General features: G+C 60.3%; 3 protein-coding genes and 1 long non-coding RNA gene across 5 annotated transcripts in view; 2 read left to right on the forward strand and 2 right to left on the reverse strand.

Moving 5' to 3' along the window:
- The window catches only part of SYNGAP1 (synaptic Ras GTPase activating protein 1), a 33,424-nt gene extending 19,630 nt beyond the window's left edge, over positions 1-13,794 (forward strand). Inside the window, 7 exon segments of the mRNA XM_062634417.1 lie at positions 1,393-2,272; positions 3,208-3,381; positions 4,631-4,842; positions 6,805-6,905; positions 8,906-8,965; positions 13,113-13,184; positions 13,187-13,794. Of these exon segments, the coding sequence (XP_062490401.1) occupies positions 1,393-2,272; positions 3,208-3,381; positions 4,631-4,842; positions 6,805-6,905; positions 8,906-8,965; positions 13,113-13,184; positions 13,187-13,794 (2,107 nt within the window).
- FLOT1 (flotillin 1) overlaps positions 12,178-20,941 on the reverse strand; it is a 31,767-nt gene continuing 23,003 nt past the window's right edge. Inside the window, exon 13 of the mRNA XM_062634435.1 lies at positions 12,178-12,196. The gene's annotated coding sequence lies outside the window, so the exon portion shown is untranslated. The remainder of the gene's footprint in view (positions 12,197-20,941) is intronic.
- Positions 16,557-19,375, forward strand: ZBTB9 (zinc finger and BTB domain containing 9). Its single transcript, XM_062634418.1, has 2 exons — positions 16,557-16,613; positions 17,673-19,375. Exon 2 carries the CDS (start codon positions 17,684-17,686, stop codon positions 19,343-19,345), a length of 1,662 nt encoding a protein of 553 aa, XP_062490402.1. The 5' UTR covers positions 16,557-16,613; positions 17,673-17,683; the 3' UTR covers positions 19,346-19,375.
- On the reverse strand, positions 19,527-20,030 carry LOC134171837 (uncharacterized). Of its 2 annotated transcripts, XR_009967744.1 has the most exons (3): positions 19,973-20,030; positions 19,750-19,830; positions 19,527-19,581 (listed from the first exon to the last, which is right to left on the reverse strand). It is a non-coding gene; the product is annotated as an uncharacterized LOC134171837 (long non-coding RNA). The 2 variants fall into 2 exon arrangements; XR_009967743.1 differs by having other exon boundaries at positions 19,527-19,830.

Genomic DNA, 20,941 nt, shown 5'->3' on the forward strand with positions numbered 1-20,941 from the left:
AAGAATGAGGATGGAGATGGAGCTAGAGATGGAGCTAGAGATGGAGATGAGGATGGGATGGGATGAAGACAGAGATGAGTCTGGAGATAGATGGAGCTAGAGATAGAGATGAGGATGAAGATGGAGATGGAGCTAGAGATGGAGATGGGGATGTGATGGGATGAGGATGGAGATGAGGATGAGGATGGAGATGCAGCTAGAGATGGAGGTGAGGATGAGGATGGAGATGGAGCTGGAGATGAGGATGTGATGGGATGAGGATGGAGGTGGGTCTGGAGATGAGGATGTGATAGGATGGGGATGAGGAAGGAGATGGCTCTGGAGATAGATGTTGCTAGAGATGGAGATGAGGATGAGGATGGAGATGGAGCTAGAGATGGAGATAAGGATGGGATGGGATGAGGATGGAGCTGGAGATGAGGATGTAATGGGGTGAGGATGGAGATGGAGGTAGGGATGGAGATGGGGTTGGAGCTAGAGATGGAGATAAGGATGGGATGAGGATGGGGATGGAGATGAGGATGTAGGTGGGTTTGGAGATGGAGATAAGGATCGGATGAGGATGAGGATGGAGGTGGAGATGAGGATGAGGATGGAGATAGGTCTGGAGATGGAGATAAGGATCGGATGAGGATGAGGATGAGGATGGAGGTGGAGATGAGGATGAGGATGAGGATGGAGATAGGTCTGGAGATGGAGATAAGGATGGGATGAGGATGGAGATGCAGCTAGAGATGGAGATGAGGATGAGGATGGAGATGGAGCTAGAGATGGAGATAAGGATGGGATGGGATGAGGATGGAGCTGGAGATGAGGATGTGATGGGGTGAGGATGGAGATGGAGATAGGGTTGGAGCTGGAGATGGAGATAAGGATGGGATGAGGATGGGGATGGAGATGAGGATGTAGGTGGGTTTGGAGATGGAGATAAGGATCGGATGAGGATGAGGATGGAGGTGGAGATGAGGATGGAGATAGGTCTGGAGATGGAGATAAGGATCGGATGAGGATGAGGATGGAGGTGGAGATGAGGATGAGGATGGAGATAGGTCTGGAGATGGAGATAAGGATGGGATGAGGATGGAGATGCAGCTAGAGATGGAGATGAGGATGAGGATGGAGATGGAGCTAGAGATGGAGATAAGGATGGGATGGGATGAGGATGGAGCTGGAGATGAGGATGTGATGGGGTGAGGATGGAGATGGAGATAGGGTTGGAGCTAGAGATGGAGATAAGGATGGGATGAGGATGGGGATGGAGATGAGGATGTAGGTGGGTTTGGAGATGGAGATAAGGATGGGATGAGGATGAGGATGGAGATGGAGCAGGACCCAGGCTCGGAGCTTGCCTGCACCTGACCCCCCCCCCCCCCATCCCTCCCATCCCCGCAGCTCCATGGAGGTTCCCCGCCTGCCCTCCCCGCCGCAGGAGAAGGGTCCTCAGGAGGTGCTGGTCCTGAGCCGCCCCCCTCTCGCCCGCTCCTCCCCTGCCTATTGCACCAGCAGCTCCGACCTGACCGAGCCCGAGGGCGGCCGGGGGGCCCTGGGGGTGGGCAAGAGCGTCTCCATGCTCGACCTCCAGGACGGCCGCGTCGACAGCGTCCCCAGCCTGCCCGCAGAGCTGCTGGCAGCCGGGGGCCCGGCCCCGGGGGGAGCCGGAGGAGGAGGAGGCGGAGGAGGAGGAGGAGGAGGAGGAGGAGGAGGGCTCCGTCCCGGCCGCCTGTCCCAAGGCAGCGCCTCCAGCTTGGCCCCTCCTCGTTTGGGGGTGCCGGACCCCGGCGGTCCCCAATTGCGGGTCCCGCTTTCGTTCCAGAACCCTTTGTTCCATTTGGCCGCCGATGGACCCTTAAGGGGTCCGGAGCCCGGCGTGGGGGGCGAAGGACCTTTCGCCCCCCCGTTGCACGGGTACAGCAAGAGCGAGGAGTTGGTGGCTCCTCCGCCTTCCAAGCACATCACCCATAGCCACAGCTACAGCGATGAGTTCGGCCGGCCCGGGGGGGACTTCGGGCGGAGGCAGCTGTCCCTGCAGGACAGCCTGGCCCCCCCCCAGATCACCATCGGCGCCCCCCCGCCTCCCACCCCAAGGGGGGCAAGGGCAGGGAAAGGGGGGGGAGCGGGGCCGTCGGCTCTCGGGGTGCCCCCCAAGCCCCGGCCGGCCAGCGGGAACCTGTTGGCATCGCCGGAGCCGGCCTACGGCCCCCCCCGGTCCAGGCAACCCTCCCTGGCCAAGGAGGCGTCGGTGGCGGGGATGAAGGCACCGGTGACGAAGCAGGTGGGGAGATGGGGGTGAGGATATGGGGGAGATGGGGGTGAGGATATGGGGGTGATGGGGGTGAGGATATGGGGGAGATGGGGAGATGGGGGTGAGGATATGGGGGAGATGGGGGTGAGGATATGGGGGAGATGGGGAGATGGGAGTGAGGATATGGGGGTGAGGATAGGGGGGTGATGGGGGTGAGGATATGGGGGTGATGGGGAGATGGGGGTGAGGATAGGGGGGTGATGGGGGAGATGGGGGTGAGGATATGGGGGTGATGGGGAGATGGGGGTGAGGATATGGGGGTGATGGGGGAGATGGGGGTGAGGATATGGGGGAGATGGGGACATGGGAGTGATGGGGATATGAGGACATGGGGGTGATGGGGATATGGGGAGATGGGGACATGGGGGTGATGGGGAGATGGGGATGAGGAGATGGGGGAGATGGGGAGATGGGGGTGATGGGGAGATGGGGACATGGTGGGGATGGGGATGAGGATATGGGGGAGATGGGGAGATGGGAGTGATGGGGAGATGGGGATGATGACATGGGGGAGATGGGGACTTAGGGGTGATGGGGAGATGGGGTGAGGTGGGGATGGGGATGAAAACATGGGGGATGGGGAGATGGGGGTGATGGGGAGATGGGGATGTGAGGGGGAAGTGGGGTTGTGGGGGGAGATGGGGACGTGGTGGGGATGGGGATGAGGATATGGGGGATATGGGGAGATGGGGGAGATGGGGACATGGTGGGGATGGGGAAGTGAAGACATGGGGGATATGGGGGTGATGAGGGACATGGTGGTGCATGGAGATAGGAGCGGACATGGGGATACGATGGAGCTGGACGGACACGGTTGGGTACCTGCGTTGAGGCCATGCCATGGGGCCAACCCATGGCTTGCCAACCCAAGAGGCACCAAACCATGTCCTTGCCCCCAACCCAAGGCCTCGCAGACGCCGTCGACGCTGAACCCGGTGATGCCGGCGGCGGAGCGCACGGTGGCCTGGGTGTCCAACATGCCGCACCTCTCGGCCGACATCGAGAGCTCCCACATCGAGCGCGAGGAGTACAAGCTCAAGGAGTACTCCAAGTCCATGGACGAGAGCCGGCTGGACCGGGTAGGGACCTTCGGCACAGCCATAGGGGTGCGGGTGGGAAAGGGGGGGGGCATGGAGAGACAAGGGGGGTGTCATGGTGGAGGGTGGTTTGGGAGATGCAAGGGTCCGTGTGCCAGGAGATGATGCTGATGGACTCCCGTGGTGTTATCCGGGGTCTTTAGGTGTCACCATGGTGAGGATCAATGGGGTTAGGTGTCACCATGGTGAGGATCAATGGGGTTAGGTGTCACCATGGTGAGGATCCATGGGGTTTAGGTGTCACCATGGTGAGGATCAATGGGGTTAGGTGTCACCATGGTGTTATCCATGGTCTTTAGGTGTCACCATGGTGTTATCCATGGTCTTTAGGTGTCACCATGGTGAGGATCCATGGGTTTAGGTGTCACCATGGTGAGGATCCATGGGTTTAGGTGTCACCATGGTAGGAATCCATGGTCTTTAGGTGTCATCATGATGGGAATTCATGGTTTTAGGTGTCACCATGGTATGGTTCCATGGTCTTTGGGTATCACCATGGTGTTATCCATGCTCTTAAAGGGGTCACCATGATGGGAACTGATGGGTTTAGGTGGGAATGGATGGGTTTAGGTGACACCACGATGGGAACAGATGGGTTTAGGTGACACCACGATGGGAATGGGTGGGTTTAGATGGGAATGGATGGGTTTAGGTGACACCACGATGGGAACAGATGGGTTTAGGTGACACCACGATGGGAATGGGTGGGTTTAGATGGGAATGGATGGGTTTAGATGGGAATGGATGGGTTTAGGTGACACCACGATGGGAATGGGTGGGTTTAGATGGGAATGGATGGGTTTAGGTGACACCACGATGGGAACAGATGGGTTTAGGTGACACCACGATGGGAATGGATGGGTTTAGATGGGAATGGATGGGTTTAGGTGACACCACGATGGGAACGGATGGGTTTAGGTGACACCACGATGGGAATGGATGGGTTTAGATGGGAATGGATGGGTTTAGGTGACACCACGATGGGAACAGATGGGTTTAGGTGACACCACGATGGGAATGGGTGGGTTTAGATGGGAATGGATGGGTTTAGGTGACACCACGATGGGAACGGATGGGTTTAGGTGACACCACGATGGGAACAGATGGGTTTAGGTGACACCACGATGGGAATGGGTGGGTTTAGATGGGAATGGATGGGTTTAGGTGACCCCTTTGGGGCTGTCCCCCCTTCGGGGGTGCCGGCGGCGCTCTGCAGTGTGCACTGTGGCAGGTGAAGGAGTACGAGGAGGAGATCCACTCGCTGAAGGAACGGCTGCACATGTCCAACCGGAAGCTGGAGGAGTACGAGCGGCGCCTGGTGTCGCAGGAGGAGCAGACGAGCCGCATCCTGCTCCAGTACCAGCACCGCCTGGAGCAGAGCGAGAAGCGCCTGCGCCAGCAGCAGGCCGAGAAGGACTCGCAGATCAAGAGCATCATCGGCAGGTGAGGGAAGGGACCCGGCCCCCCCGGGGACGCCGGGGACACGCGGTGGGGTTTGGGGGTCATGGGGGGGGGATGTAGAGGGGTGAGGGATGTGGGGGGATAGGGGAGGACATGGGGACATGGAGCGACATAGGAGATGGAGGACAGGGGGACATAGAGGGACATAGGAGATAGAGGAGGACATGTGGACATAGAGGGACATAGGGGATACAGGACATAGGGACATAGGAGATAGAGGACATGGGGACATAGAGGGACATAGATGGACATGGAGGATCTGAGGACAAAGGGGGGATACTGGGACACAGAAGGACATGGGGACACAGAAGGACATTAGGACATAAAGGGACATAGAAGAACATGGAGACACAGAAGGACATGGGGACATAGAAGGACATGGGGACATAGAAGGACATGAGGACATAGAAGGATATGGGGACATAGAGGGACATGGAGGATCTGAGGCCAGAAGAGGACACAGGGGGCCATGGTGGGTACCTGGCCATAGCTAGACATGGGCTGGGTGGGGCTGGGTGCTGGGCACTGGGTGCTGGGTGGGTGCCCCCAGGCCTGTCCCCATCACCCGGGGTGTCCCTGGGGGAAGGGGGAGGGTCCCCATGAACAGAGTGAGCTCAGGGGGTGTCCCCATGTCCCTATGGGGTATCCCTATGGGGTATACCTATGGGTGTCCCTACGGAGTGTCCCCATGGGGTATCCCTATGGGTGTCCCCATGTCCCTGTGGGGTGTCCCTATGGGATGTCCCCAGAGTTGTCTCCACTCCCCCATCACATCCCATCCCCAAGGGGCTGTCCCCATGGGGTGTCCCTGTGCCCCTATGGTGTATCCCTATAGGGCATCCCTGTGGGGTATCCCCAATGTCCCTATAGGGCATATCTATGGGGTACCCCTATGTGTTGTCCCCATGTCCCTAAGGCGTATCCCTATGGGATGCCCCCTTGTCCCTATGGGGTATCCCTATGGGGCATCCTCATAGGGTATGCCAATGAGGCATCCCTTAGAGCTATAACCACACGTCCAAAGGGATACCACACTCACCCTCCCCTCCCCATTGGTTATCATTGGCTGGGGAAGGGGGGTATCCCCATGTGTAAGGAATGGTTTTGGGGGGGGGATTCCCCAGTGCCTAAACCTAACCTTAACCTTAACAATCACCGTGAATACAAACCTAACCATAACTCTAACACTAACCCTAAACATACTGCTAACCATAACCATAACCATAACCCTAGCCATAACCCAACCCCTAACCATAACCCTACCCATAACCCTAAACCTCACCCTAACCATAGCCATAACCCTAACCCTACCCCTACCCATAACCCTAACCCTAACCCTAACCCATAACCATAACCCATAACCCTAAACCTCACCCTAACCATAGCCATAACCCTAACCCTAACCCTAACCTTAACCCTAACCCTAACCCTAACCTTAACCATACCCATACCCATACCCATACCCATACCCATACCCATACCTATACCCATACCCATAACCCTAACCCTAACCCTAACCTTAACCCTAACCTTAACCCTAACCCTAACCCCTAACCCTAACCCTAACCCTAACCCTAACCTTAACCCTAACCCTAACCTTAACCATAACCATAACCATACCCATACCCATACCCATACCCATAACCCTAACCATAACCATAACCCTCCCCATTGATTATCATTGGGTGTTGGTGGGGGGGTGGTGGGGGTGTTGGTAGGGGGGGGGGGGTGGTGTTGGGGATTCCCCATTGTTCCCCCCTTTCCGCCCCCCCAACCCCCCCCCCCCCCCCCCCCCGCCGGTCGGTTCTTGGGGGTGGGTATCCCCATGGCGGGGGGGGGTGGGGGTGGGGGGGGGTTGGGGGAATTCCCCGGTGTTACACCCCCCCCCCCCCCCCCCGTGCCCCCCCCCCGCGGGGGGGGGGTGGCAGCATGACCCCGGTGAAGCCTGGCCCCGCAGGTTGATGCTGGTGGAGCAGGAGCTGCGCAGGGATCACTTGGGCGCCCACGACCCGGCCGAGGCCCGGCGGCGGCTGCTCGACGCTCAGGTGGAAATTACAATGTCATTGAGCTGCCCCCCCCCATCCCCCCCCCCCATCCCCCCCCCCATCCCCCCCATCCCTCCATCCCCCGCACCCCCACAACGTGTCGCGTCCGCATCCCCCAACACTGCGCTGGTGGGGGGAGGGAGGGGGGGAAGGAAGGTGGGGGGGGGGGATTGGGGTGGTTATTGGGGTGTATGGGGGTTATGGAAGTCTATGGGGGGTTATTGGGGTCTATGGGTGCCTATGAGGGGGGTATCGGGGTCTATGGGGGTGGTTATTGGGGTGTATGGGGTGGTTATTGGGGGTCTATGGGGGTGGTATTGGGGGTCTATGGGGGTGGTTATTGAGGTGTATGGGGGTGGATATTGGGGTATATGAGGGTGGTTATTGGGGGTCTATGGGGGTGGTATTGGGGGTCTATGGGTGCCTATGGGGGTGGTATTGGGGTCTATGGGGGTGGTTATTGGGGTCTATGGGGGGTTATTGGGGTCTATGGGGGTGGCTATTGGGGTCTATGGGGAAAGTATTGGGGTCTATGGTTGCCTATGGGGGTGGTATTGGTGTGTATGGGTGCCTATGGGGGTGGTTACTGGGGTGTATGGGGCGGGTATTGCGGTCTATGGGGTGGGTTACTGGGGTCTATGGGTGCCTATGGAAGGGGGACTGGGGGCTATGGGGTGGTTATCGGGGTCTATGGGTGCCCATGGGGGTGGTTATTGGGGTCTATGGGTGCCCATGGGGTGGTTATTGGGGTCTATGGGGCGTGGTATTGGGCGTCTATGGGTGCCTATGGGAGGGTTATTGGGGGTCTATGGGCACCCATGGGGGGTTATTGGGACCCTCATTGGGATCCGGGCACCCCTGGGTTGGGTTTGGTCACCTATGAGGGGGTCTATGGTCACCTATAGGGGTTCTATGGTCCCCTATGGGGGGTCTATGGTCACCTATATGGGTTCTATGGTCACCTATGGGGGGTCTATGGTCACCTATAGGGGTTCTATGGTCACCTATGGGGGGGTCTATGGTCACCTATAGGGGTTCTATGGTCACCTATGGGGGGTCTATGGTCACCTATAGGGGGTCTATGGTCACCTATGGGGGTCTATGGTCACCTATAGGGGTTCTATGGTCCCCTATGGGGGGTCTATGGTCACCTATAGGGGTTCTATGGTCCCCTATGGGGGGGTCTATGGTCACCTATAGGGGTTCTATGGTCACCTATAGGGGGTCTATGGTCACCTATGGGGGGGTCTATGGTCACCTATAGGGGTTCTATGGTCACCTATAGGGGTTCTATGGTCACTTATGGGGGCCCAGGGCCACCCCTAGAGGGGACAAGGGGCTGCCTGGAGGGGACCCATGGTGGCCCCTTGGTGAGGGGGGGCCATGAGGGTGGCACAGGGGGACAGAGACACCCCGGGGGGGTGGAGGGGGGCATGGGGACCTGACCGGACCCCTATGGGGACAGGGTCACACCAAGAGGACACGGCGGGGGGGGGGGTGCACAGCCCCCCCGGGAGGGAGGGGGTGACAGAGCCCCCCCTGTGGGGACATTGGTTCCTCCCTATGGGGACGAGGCCACCCCTGGGGGGGGTGGGGGCCCACATTGGGCCCCCTCTATGGGGCAGGGGTCACCCCCAGAGCCACCCTTGGGGGGGACATTGTCCCCTTTGGGGGGGGGGTCAGGACCACTTGGTGGAGGGGGCACAAAGCGTGCCCCCCTACCCCCCCCATACAAGGACACCCCCAATAGGGCCACCCATTGGGGGGCACGGACATATCTGCTCCCCCCCCCCATATGGGACACCGGACACCAGAGGGACACGGGGCCACCAACGTGCCCCCAAGGCCACCATTGCTCCCCCCTCCAGCCCTAGTGATGGATCCAGCCATGGACCCCTCCATGGGATGGGGTCCGTCTGCCCCCCCTCCCCACCCCAACAATGGGGACCATGGGGTCCCCCCCCAACCCTTGACCCCCCCGTTGTCTCTCTTCGTCCTAGCTGTCCGTCAGGTAGCGCCTGCCATTGTCACGGGACCCCCGGCCTCCGGTGACACTCAAGGTGGGTCCTGACGTCCCCAACCCCGTCCCCGTCCCCCCCCGCACTTGTCCCCATTGGTAGAGCCCAGGGGACATGGGGACACCCGGAGCCGTGTCCCTCGTGGACACTGGGAGGCAATGGGGACGTGGATGTGGAGGGGGTCCATGGACCTCTGGTGGCCCCGTGTTCCTTAGGGATACTGGGAGTCAATGGGGATGTGGGTCCGAGGTGGCCCCGTGTCCCTTCCGTGTCCCTCATGGACACTGGGAGCCACCGGGGACATGGATCCAGGTGTCCCCATGTCCCTCGTGGGCATTGGGAGCCATTGGGGACATGGATCCAGGTGTCCCCAAGACCCTTTGGTGTCCCCATGTCCCTCGTGGGCATTGGGAGCCATTGGGGACATGGATCCAGGTGTCCCCATGTCCCTCGTGGGCATTGGGAGCCATTGGGGACATGGATCCAGGTGTCCCCAAGACCCTTTGGTGTCCCCATGTCCCTCGTGGGCATTGGGAGCCATTGGGGACATGGATCCAGGTGTCCCCAAGACCCTTTGGTGTCCCCATGTTCCTTATGGACATTGGGAGCCATTGGGGACATGGATCCAGGTGTCCCCATGTCCCTCGTGGGCATTGGGAGCCATTGGGGACATGGATCCAGGTGTCCCCAAGACCCTTTGGTGTCCCCATGTCCCTCGTGGGCATTGGGAGCCATTGGGGACATGGATCCAGGTGTCCCCAAGACCCTTTGGTGTCCCCATGTTCCTTATGGACATTGGGAGCCATTGGGGACATGGATCCAGGTGTCCCCATGTCCCTCATGGACATTGGGAGCCATTGGCGACATGGATCCAGGTGTCCCCGTGTCCCTTCCGTGTCCCTCATGGACATTGGGAGCCATGGAGGACATCGATCCAGGTGTCCCCAAGACCCTTTGGTGTCCCCATGTCCCTCATGGACATTGGGAGTCATTGAGGACATGGATCCAAGGTGGCCCCAAAACCCTTTGGTGTCCCCACATTCCTTACGGACATTGGGAGCCATTGGGGACATGGATCCAGGTGTCCCCATGTCCCTCATGGACATTGGGAGCCATTGGGGACATGGATCCAGGTGTCCCCAAGACCCTTTGGTGTCCCCCTGTTCCTTATGGACATTAGGGAGCCCTTGGGGACATGGATCTGGAATGGTTCCATGTCCCTCATGGACATTGGGAGTCATTGAGGACATGGATCCAAGGTGGCCCTAAAACCCTTTGGTATCCCCACATTCCTTATGGACATTGGGAGCCATTGGGGACATGGATCCAGGATGTCCCCATGTTCCTTATGGACATTGGGAGCCATTGGGGACATGGATCCAGGTGTCCCCATGTCCTTCATGGACATTGGGAGCCATTGAGGACATTGATCCAGGTGTCCCCAAGACCCTTTGGTGTCCCCATGTCCCTCATGGACATTGGGAACCATTGGGGACATGGATTCAGGTGTCCCCATGTCCCTTCCATGTCCCTCATGGACACTGGGAACCATTGGGGACATGGATCCAAGGTGGCCCCAAGACCCTTTGGTGTCCCCATGTCCCTCATGGACATTGGGAACCACTGGGGACATGGATTCAGGTGTCCCCATGTCCCTCATGGACACTGGGAACCATTGGGGACATGGATCCAAGGTGGCCCCAAGACCCTTTGGTGTCCCCATGTCCCTCATGGACATTGGGAACCACTGGGGACATGGATTCAGGTGTCCCCATGTCCCTCATGGACACTGGGAACCATTGGGGACATGGATCCAAGGTGGCCCCAAGACCCTTTGGTGTCCCCATGTCCCTCATGGACATTGGGAACCATTGGGGACATGGATCCAAGGTGGCCCCAAGACTCTTTGGGGTCCCCATGTCCCTCATGGACATTGGGAACCCTTCCATGGGACACTGGGACATGGCTCCATGTCCCTCCTGTGTCCCCAACGTGCTCATAGGGACATGGATCCAGGATGCCCCCATGTCCCTTCCTTGTCCCTCATGGACACGGGAAGACATTGGGGACACGTATCCAGGATGTCCCCAAGACCCTCTTGTGTGCCCTCCTTCTCCTTAGGGACATGGATCCAGGTGTCCCCATGTCCCTCTTGTGTCTTTGTGTCCCTCATGGACACTGAGAACCCCTGGAGACATGGACACAATCCTTAGGGACACGGACCTTGGGTGTCCCCATGTCCCGTTGAGGACATGGACCTTGGGTGTCCCCATGTCCCACTGGGGACATGGACCTGAGGTGTCCCCATGTCCCTTTGGTGTCCCCATGATCTACTGGGGACATGGACCTTGTGTGTCCCCATGACCTATTGAGGACATGGACCTTGGTGACCCCATGTCCTACTGGGGACATGGACCTTGGGGGTGTCCCCATGTCCCTCTGATGTCCCCATGTCCCATTGAGGACATGGACTTTGGGGGTGTCCCCATGTCCCTCTTATGTCCCCATGTCCCTCTGATGTCCCCATGTCCCATTGAGGACACGGACCTTGGGGGTGTCCCCATGTCCCTCTGATGTCCCCATGTCCCATTGAGGACATGGACCTTGGGGGTGTCCCCATGTCCCTCTGATGTCCCCATGTCCCATTGAGGACATGGACTTTGGGGGTGTCCCCATGTCCCTCTTATGTCCCCATGTCCCTCTGATGTCCCCATGTCCCATTGAGGACATGGACCTTGGGGGTGTCCCCATGTCCCTCTGATGTCCCCATGTCCCATTGAGGACATGGACCTTGGGGGTGTCCCCATGTCCCTCTGATGTCCCCATGTCCCATTGAGGACATGGACCTTGGGGGTGTCCCCATGTCTTTCTGATGTCCCCATGTCCCATTGAGGACATGGACCTGAGGTGTCCCCATGTCCTACTGGGGACATGGACCTTGGTATCCCTATGTCCGTCCTGTGTCCCCATGTCCCATTGAGGACATGGACCTGGGGTGTCCCCATGTCCTATTGGGGACATGGACCTTGGGGATGTCCCCATGTCCTATTTGGGACATGGACCTTGGTATCCCTATGTCCCTCCTGTGTCTCCATGTCCCATTGAGGACATGGACCTGGGGTGTCCCCATGTCCTACTGGGGACATGGACCTTGGGGGTGTCCCCATGTCCTATTTGGGACATGGACCTTGGTATCCCTATGTCCGTCCTGTGTCCCCATGTCCCATTGAGGACATGGACCTGGGATGTCCCCATGTCCCTTTGGTGTCCCCATGTCCCATTGAGGACATGGACCTTGGGGGTGTCCCCATGTCCCATTGAGGACATGGACCTTGGGGGTGTCCCCATGTCCCATTGAGGACATGGACCTGGAGTGTCCCCATGTCCCATTGAGGACATGGACCTTGGGGGTGTCCCCATGTCCTGCTGGGGACATGGACCTGGGGTGTCCCCATGTCCCACTGAGGACATGGACCTGGGGTGTCCCCATGTCCCTTGGGACACTGGGAGCCCTTGGGGACATGGCCCCTTGGAGGGGTCCCCATGTCCCCTTTTAGGTCCATGCCCCTTGGGTATCCCCATCCCCTATGGGGCCACCAAGGTCCCCTCGGGGCCAACCCCTTTGTCCCCTTCCTGTGCCTCCTCCTGGGGCTGTGTGACCGCATTGGGGACACCACGTCCCCATCCCCTATAACGGGGGGGGGATGTGACATGGGGAGGGGGTGTGTGACATGGGGGGGGGTTGGTGGCCGTCACACCCCCCCCAGCGCTGGCACCCACCGTGTCTCCATCCTCGTGTCCTGTGTCTGTCCCCATCTCACCTCACCCAACCCTTAATTTTGGGGGGGGGGGGGGGGTGGGGGGCATGGTCCTTGTATTGTCAACGGGGGGGGGGGAATAATGAGGGGGGGATGACACACAGGAGGTGGTGAGGGACAATATGGGGGTAATGGGGAGGTCGGTTTTGGGGTGATGGGGGGTCAATTTGGGGGTGATGGGGGGGTCAATTTGGGGGTGATGGGGGGGTCACAATGGATGGATGGGGGGGTGCCCATTGGGCATGAAGGTGAGTGCAGGTGGGGGGGGAGGGGGTTAAACGGAGGGGGTGGGGGGGGGGTGACCCCTCGGTATTGGGGGGGTGCTGGTGGTGGGCGGGGGGGGTGACCGAGCCCCCTCGGTGCCCTTACAGGAGAGGCAGCTTTCCGCCGTGGGTGCAGCAGACCCGGGTGTGAGCTGGGCCGGGGATGGGGGGGGGCTGCTTGGGGGGGGGGGATGTATGGGGGGGGTCCCCCCCCCAGGGCGACCCCCGCTTCTGCCCCCGCCACCCCCGATCACGGCCAACGGCGATCTGCGCGGCCCCGCTGCTGAGCACTAGCGCCCGCCCCCCGGGGGCGCGCCGGGACCACCGCAACTCCCCCCCCCCCCCCCCGATAATGGTACCTTCCATCCTCCCCCCCACACCCCCCATACACCCCCACACCCCCCCCAAAGCGGAGCGAACCAACATGGAGGGAAAAATGGGGGGGGGGGGGGAACGGATGGGGGGGGGAGGGGAAGGGAATGGGCGGGGGGGGGGGGATGGAGGCGGCTCCCGGAGACCCCCGGGGAGGAGGAAGGGGGGGGGGAGGGATGGGGAGGGAAGGGGGGGGTGGGAAAGGGAAGGGGGGGGGGGACACCCCCTTTTCTGCACCATCCCCCCCCACAATACCCCCCCCTCTTTTGGTGCATGGGGGGGGGGCGGGGGCCGTCGTGCAAAGGGCTCCTCGTGCAAAGGGCTCCTCGTGCAGCACAAGGAGAGGGAGACCCCGTGCATCGGGAATACCGGGGGGGACGGGGGGGCGGCCTCGTGCATCCGGTTCCTTGTGCAATGAGACTTGGGGCGACCTCGTGCGGCGACACCCGACGGGGGTTGGTTGGAGGGGGGGGCACGGACCATGGACACACCCCCCCCCCCCCCGTGTGCACCCCATCATGGACATTGATCACGGCAACAACGGGATTTTGGGGGGGGGGCGCACGACGCCCTCGTGCAACGGCTTCTTAAGCGCCAGGACCGGAGCTTTCCCTCCCCCCCACTTTGTGCGCCATGGACCAGGCCATTCCCAACACCCCCCCCCCTTCACCTTCAATGTGCACCCCCCCCTTCCTTGCACCAGGACTGGACCCTTCCTCTCGTGCATCACCCCCCCCCCCACAACGTCGTGCAATGGGACCGGACATTCCTCGTGCATCGACACCCCCCCCCCCCGTGCATCACAACGGGGTCCCCCCCCTTCTTCTTCGTGCATTGCACCCCCAAATATCACCCCCACACCCCCCCCCCGCGAGCGCCCCCCCCACATCGTGTGCACCAAGGAGCCACAGGACCCCCCCCAAATCCACGCCTTGCACATCCGGCTCCGTCGTGCACCAGGACTTTGGGGGGGGGGCAACGTGCACCAGGACTTGGGGTCATTGATTGTATATGGGGGGGGTGATTGTGCATGGGGGGGGGGCACTGCGCACCACCGGCCTCATGCACAAGGACTGGGGCTCCTCGTGGAATGGGGGGGGAAGGACCCGTGTGCATCATCCCAGGACCCCCCCATTCACCAAGACCCCCCCCCGTTATTCACCAGCCCCCCTCAATGCACCCCCATATTCACCAGGGCCCCCCCAATGCACTGAGACCCCCCCATTGCCCAACCCCACTCTCACTGGGACCCCTCCCAATGCACCAACACCCCCTACCCACCCCATTCACTTGATGCCCCCCACAATGCACAACACCCCCCCCACACTATCTCCCCCTCCCCTTCAATGCACCTAGCCCCCCCATTCACCAATGCCCCCCATTCACAAGAACCCCCCCATTCACAAAGACCCCCCCCCTTCACAAGAACCCCCCCATTCACCAGTGCCCTCCATTCATAAGGACCCTCCATTCACCAATGCCCCCCATTCACCAGGACCCCCCAATTACGAATACCCCCCATTCATAAGAACCCCCCCATTCATAAGGACCCCCCCCATTCCCTAATGCCCCCCATTCATAAACCCTCCCCATTCACCAAGACCACCCCATTTACCAACGCCCCGCATTCAGAAGGAACCCCCAATTACCAATACCCCCCATTCATAAGAACCCCCCCATTCATAAGGACCCCCCCCATTCCCTAATACCCCCCATTCATAAACCCCCCCATTCACCAAGACCACCCCATTCACCAATGCCCCGCATTCAGAAGGAACCCCCAATTACCAATACCCCCCATTCACCAGGACCCCCCCATTCACAATGACTCCCCCATTCACAAGAAGCCCCCCCCATTCATAAGAACCCCCCCATTCACCAATGCCCCATTCACAAGAAGCTCCCCCCATTCACAATGACTCCCCCATTCACAAGAAGCCCCTCCCATTCACAAGCCCCCTCCTCCATTAACGCACCGGGGACCCCCCCCCAATGCCCCGCCCCTCGCTTCCCCCCCCCAAACCGGAGCCCCTGCTCGGGCCCCTCTGCAGCCCCGTCACTGCCCCGCCCGCGGGCGGCCCCCGGCGGGTCCGGGCCGGCTCCAACCGCCGGGGCCGCCGCTGCCCGGAGCCTTTAATAAACTCGGGTCGTCTTGTACGAGGGGGCGTGGCTAAAGGGGGGATTGGCCAATGGGAGGGTGTGGATCGGGGGGTGGGCGTGGTTTGTGGGGTGGAGGGAATGGGAAGGGTGGGTTTTACGGGGGGGGGGGTTGTGGGCGTGGTTTAAGGGGGCGTAGCTGGTAGGGAATGGGAGGCGGGGCTTATGGGGATGGAGCGGAGCCAATCAAAGGCGGGGTTGTGGGCATGGTTTAAGAGAGGGCGTGGTTTGACACGGGGCGGGTTTATGGGAGGGGCGGGGGTGATTAGAGCCAATGAAAGGAGGGTTTGTGGGCGTGGCTTCCTCCCGTAACCATGGCAGCGGAGGGGCGTGGAGGGAGCAGGACGGTACCAAGGCAAGGGATGGGGGGCAGTGAGGGTGAGACTTTGGCTTTGGGTTAGGGTTAAGGTTGGGGTTAGGGTTAGCGTTAAGGTTAAGGCTAAGGCTAGGGTTAGGGTTAAGGCTAAAGTTTAAAGTTAAGGTTAGGGTTAAGGTTAGGGTTAGGGTTAAGGTTAGGGTTAAGGTCCAGGTTAGGGTTAAGGTTAAGGGTAAGATTAGGGCTAGGGTTAAGGTTAAGGCTAAGGTTAGGGTTAGGGTTAAGGCTAAAGTTTAAAGTTAAGGTTAGGGTTAGGGTCAAGGTTAGGGTTAAGGTTAAGATTAGGGCTAGGGTTAAGGTTAAGGTTAAGGTTAGGGTTAGGGTTAGGGTTAGGGTTAAGTTTAGGGTTAGGATTAAGGTTAAGGTTATTAAAGTTAGTGTTAGGGTTAAGGATAGGGATAATGTTAGGTTTAGGGTTAAGGGTAGGGTTAAGATTAAGGTTAGGGTTACAGTTATTGTTAGGGTTATTGTTTGTTTTAGGGCCAGGTGTAAATGCGTTTGGGGTAGGTTTGTGTTCGTTTCTGGTCCTGCCAGCGCATCCGGTAGCGCTTTGTTTCCGCGGCTCCCCCGAAATCTTGGTCGGGCCGTACCAACCGCAGTGGTTTTGGGGGGGGGTGGGATGGGTCTTTCCTCCTCCGTCACCGTACACGTATTGGGGGTGGGCGGAGCTTCGCTGGTGACGTTACCGTTCGGAGGCGCCCGGGGTGAGCGCGGGACGCGGATGGGGCGAATCGGGGCTTTCGGGTTGGGGGTGAAGGGGGTGTGGGGGATCCCTATGGCTATAGGGGCACATAAGGGGCTATAGGGGCCAATGTGGGGTGATACGGACCCCTCCGGGGCTATAGGGACCTGTCAAGGGGGTATACGGGCACCCGGCGGGCAATAGGGATCTTCAAGGGGCTATAGGGACCTATGAGGGTATAGGGACCCCCCCGGGGCTGTGGGGACCCGTCAAGGGACTATTTGGACCCTCGACGCTATTGGCAACGCTCAAGGTGCCATAGGAACCCTCAAGGTGCTATATGGACCCCTCTAGGTGCTATTGCTGATCCTCAAGTTGCTATAGGGGCCCATGTAGGGTAATAGGGACCCCCCTGGGTCTATAGGCATCCCTCAAGGTGCTATTGGGGACCCCATGGGGCTATTGGGGACCCCCCTGGCATTATAGGTATCCCTCAAGGTGCTACTGGAGGCCCCTCAAGGGGTATTGGGGCCCACATGGGGCTATTAGGGACCCTCAAGGTGCTATTGGGGCCCTCAAGGCACTATAGGGCCCTATGTGGGGTACTAGGGACCCCTCAAGGTGCTATTGGGGCCCTCAAGGGGCTATAGGGCCCTATGTGGGGTACTAGGGACCCCTCAAGGTGCTATTGGGGACCACGAAGGGGCTATAGGGGCGCATGTGGGGTAATAGGGACTGCTCAAGGTGCTACTGGTGATACTCAAGGTGCTATTGGGACTCTCAAGGCGCTATTTTGGCCCCTTTAGGTGCTATTGGGGACACCCCCGGCACTATAGGGACCCCTCTAGGTGCTATTGGGACTCTCAAGGCGCTATTGTGGCCCCTCTAGATGCTCTCGGGGACCCCCCTGCCACTATAGGGACCTCTCTAGGTGCTATTGGAGACCCTCAAGGTGCTACTGGAGACCCCAAGGGGCTATTGGGGGCCCCTATGGGGCTATTGGCGACCCTCAAGGGGCAATCAGGCCCCCACGGGGCAGCAGTGAACCCCATGGGTGCTGTCGTTCCCCCCCCCCAAGCAGGGCCGTGCCGGATGGGGGGCCGGGTGCAGATCTCCTTCCCGCAGCACGCGGCCGCGCTGCTCGAGTCCCTCAACCTCCTGCGCCTGGAGGGCAAGTTCTGCGACGTCCACGTCCACGTCGGCGGCCGCGTCTTCCCGGCCCATAAGAGCGTCCTGGCCGCCGCGTCCCCCTTCTTCCACGACAAGCTCCTGCTGCAGGATGGGGCCCGGTTGCTTTTGCCCCCCGCCATCGACCCCGATGCTTTCGAAGGGCTCTTGCACCTCATCTACTCCGGGCGGTTGAGTTTGGTGCTGGATGCCCTGCCCGGGCATCTCTTGGTGGCCAGCGGGCTCCAGATGTGGCACGTGGTGGATCAGTGCTCCGAGATCCTTCGGGAGATGGAGGGGGGACGGGGGTGCCGGTGGGGGGCAGCGGCCTCGGCCTCGTCGGCATCCGGTGGTCGTGGGGGGGAAGCTGCGGCTTTGTGCGGTACCCATGGTGGAGATGGGGCTTCGGCATCGTCCTGGACCAGCCGTGGTGGAGATGGGGCTTCGTGCCTCACCCATGGTGGAGATGGGGCTTCGTGCATGACCCATGGTGGAGATGGGGCTTCGGCATCGTCCTGGACCAACCGTGGTGGAGATGGGGCTTCGTGCATGACCCATGGTGGAGATGGATCTTCCTGCCTCACCCACGGTGGAGATGGGGCTTTGTGTATCAGCCACGGTGGAGATGGGGCTTCGGCATCGTCCTGGACCAACCGTGCTGGCGATGGGGCTTCGTGTGTTGTCCGTGGTAGAGACGGGGCTTCGGCATCGTCCTGGACCACTCATGGTGGAGATGGATCTTCCTGTGTCACCCGTGATGGAGATGGGGCTTCATGTGTCACCCATGGTGACGGGGCTTTGGCATCGCCCTGGACCAGCCGTGCTGGGGATGGGCCTTCCTCCCCCCCATGGCCCAAGGAGGCGGGCGAGGAGGTCCTCAAGATCTGCGTGCAGGAGGAGGAGGAGGAGGAAGAGGAGGAAGAGGAGGATGAAGACGGCGCCCATCGTGCCGCTGACGCCCTCCAGATCGTGCTGGAGGAGGAGGAGGAGGAGGAGGAAGAGGACGGAGCGCCCAGAGACACCCACGACCCCCCTAAAGTCTTCTACATCAAGCAAGAAGCCGGCGAAGCCACCGAGCCTGCACCCGTGCTGAGCCGCATCCTCCCGCCGGGCTCGGGTACCACAGGCACCGCGCTGGTGACCACCACCACCACCACCACCACCACCACCACCGCCACCGCCGCCGCCGCCGCCGCCTCCATCTTCAACCAAGCCTCTTGGAAGCCCGTGGACCTGCACGGCAACGAGATCCTGGGCCGGGCTCCGGCCCTGCACGCGCCGGTGAAGCTGGGAGCGGCTCCGGATGGGAAACGCTTCGGTTGCTTGTGCGGGAAGCGCTTTGCCGTCAAGCCCAAGCGGGACCGGCACATCATGCTCACCTTCAGCCTGCGGCCCTTCTCCTGCGGCGCCTGCCATAAGCGTTTCAAGCTCAAGCATCACTTGACGGAGCACATGAAGACCCACGACGGGGCCGGGCGGGCCTGCGAGCGCTGCGGGACCCGTTTCCGCCTGCGGAGCGGGCTCGATAAGCACCGGCCGCTGTGCCAGGGGCCGCGCTGGGCAGCGGGCTGCTGGGCTTGCGAGTGAACGGGCGACGGGGGCTCGGGCCCCTTTAAGGCTCGGCGGAAATCACGGCTTCGCTATCGGCCAATCAGCGCGCGGAGCGCGGAGAGCGGTGGCCAATAGGAGCGGGCGGGGCGGGGCGGGGGGGGGGGGTAGAGCGGAGCCCTGGGTCCTTGTGCCCGCCCGCCGCGCCAAGAGGAGGCGGTGATGTCAAACCACGAGCTTTAATTGGGTTAAAAAGAGGCCAAAAAGGGGCAAAGCTGTAAAAAAAGAAAGGAAATAAAAAGAGTTTGGGCGTCGGGATGGGGAGAAGCAGGAAGTGACTGGGATAAACTGGGAGGAGGAGGCCACACAGGGTCCCACCAGTGCCTTACTGGTGCAGACTGGTGGGACCCCCACTGGCAGGGCTGGGGGGGGACGGGACTCACCGGGTCAGGGGGGGTCCCCGTTGTCCCCAAGGATGGAGGCACCCAGAGCCTGCAGCTGCGTCACCAGGGAGCCCAGCGCAGCTGAGGGGACATGGGGGGGGGACCCATGGGGGTCAATGGGGAGACATGGGGGGGGGACCCATGAGGGGTCAATGGGGGGGGACCCATGAGGGGTCAATGGGGAGACATGGGGCGGGAAATGGGGGCATGGGATGGGACCTACCTCTGCTGGGGGGGGGGCCCATCCTGTCCTCATGGGGGGGGGCCTGGAGGCGACACAAGGGGTGACCCCTATCCATACCCTGCAGCACCCGGAGCCTCTGTCCTGCCCGGCGCAGGCGGGTGCTGAGGGTGTCCATGGTCCTGGTGGCTGCAGCCACCGCGGTCTCGTGCGCTGCCAGCACCCTGGCGAGCCTGGGGACACCACAGGGAATGGGGTATATGGGATATGGGGTATATGGGATATGGGATACGGGGTATGGGATATGGGGTATATGGGATATGGGGTATGGGATACGGAGATAAGGGGTATGGGGCATGGGATATGGGGTATGGGATATGGGGTATGGTGTATGGGATGTATGGGGGGCATGTGATATGGGGTATGGGATATGGGGTATGGGATGTATGGTATATGGGATATGGGGTATGGGATATGGGGTATGGGATATGGGGTATGGGGTATGGGATAATGGGGTATGGGGCATGGGATAGGGGGTATGGGATATGGGGTATATGGGATATGGGGTATATGGGATATGGGGTATATGGGATATGGGGTATAGCATATGGGGCATGGGATACGGGATGTATGGGGGGCATGTGATATGGGGTATGGGATATGGGGTATGGGGTATGGGATAATGGGGTATGGGGCATGGGATATGGGGTATGGGATATGGGGCATGGGATATGGGGTCAGCATCACCCCAGTCCCCCCAGTACCTGGCAGCTGCCTGGGCCAGTTCCCCCAGTGCCTCCTCAGCCGCCTCTGCCCGTGCCCGCTGCTGGGTCACCTCCTGCACCAGGCGCTGTGACAAGGGGCACCATGTCCCTACACGTGTCCCCATACCCCATATCCCATATACCCCATATCCCATTCCCCATATCCTATATCCCCCATATCCCATACCCCATATCCTATATACCCAATACACCATATATCCCATATCCCATATACCCCATATCCCAT

The sequence above is a fragment of the Pezoporus occidentalis genome, unplaced genomic scaffold (genome assembly GCF_034315485.1).
Source record: "Pezoporus occidentalis ecotype Australia unplaced genomic scaffold, CSIRO_AGI_Poc_V1 ctg425, whole genome shotgun sequence".
Taxonomy (NCBI): domain Eukaryota; kingdom Metazoa; phylum Chordata; class Aves; order Psittaciformes; family Psittacidae; genus Pezoporus; species Pezoporus occidentalis.